The 256-nt window shown below is 40.2% G+C and overlaps 1 protein-coding gene across 1 annotated transcript in view; it reads left to right on the top strand.

The window, feature by feature from the left end:
• The window catches only part of LOC119594003 (exportin-T-like), a gene marked incomplete in the record, with an annotated part of 14,234 nt that overhangs the window by 4,591 nt on the left and 9,387 nt on the right, over positions 1–256 (top strand). Inside the window, 1 exon segment of the mRNA XM_037943030.1 lies at positions 3–142. Within this exon segment, the coding sequence (XP_037798958.1) occupies positions 3–142 (140 nt within the window).

Raw genomic sequence — 256 nt, 5'->3', positions numbered from 1 at the left:
AGACTGTAGTTTGGTTGGCAACTGTGAACGGGCCCAGGAAGGTGTAGCTGGAGGAACCAGCTGTGCCGGTCTCTCTTGCAAAATGGATGCCCAGATGCTGCATGGCCTTTGGGCTCCTGACAATCACCAGCAACATACTCAAGTAAAGGGCACTGTTTTTTGCTATTGATTATATCTGCTTTTGTTGGTTATTATTTTTTGTTGATTATTGTTGATTTTACATAGGATTTTATATCATTATTGAGATTTTTTCATT

The sequence above is a fragment of the Penaeus monodon genome, chromosome 33 (genome assembly GCF_015228065.2).
Source record: "Penaeus monodon isolate SGIC_2016 chromosome 33, NSTDA_Pmon_1, whole genome shotgun sequence".
Lineage (NCBI taxonomy): Eukaryota > Metazoa > Arthropoda > Malacostraca > Decapoda > Penaeidae > Penaeus > Penaeus monodon.
The sequence above is the reverse complement of the archived record's forward strand: the minus strand, read 5'-3'. Positions and strand labels throughout refer to the sequence as shown.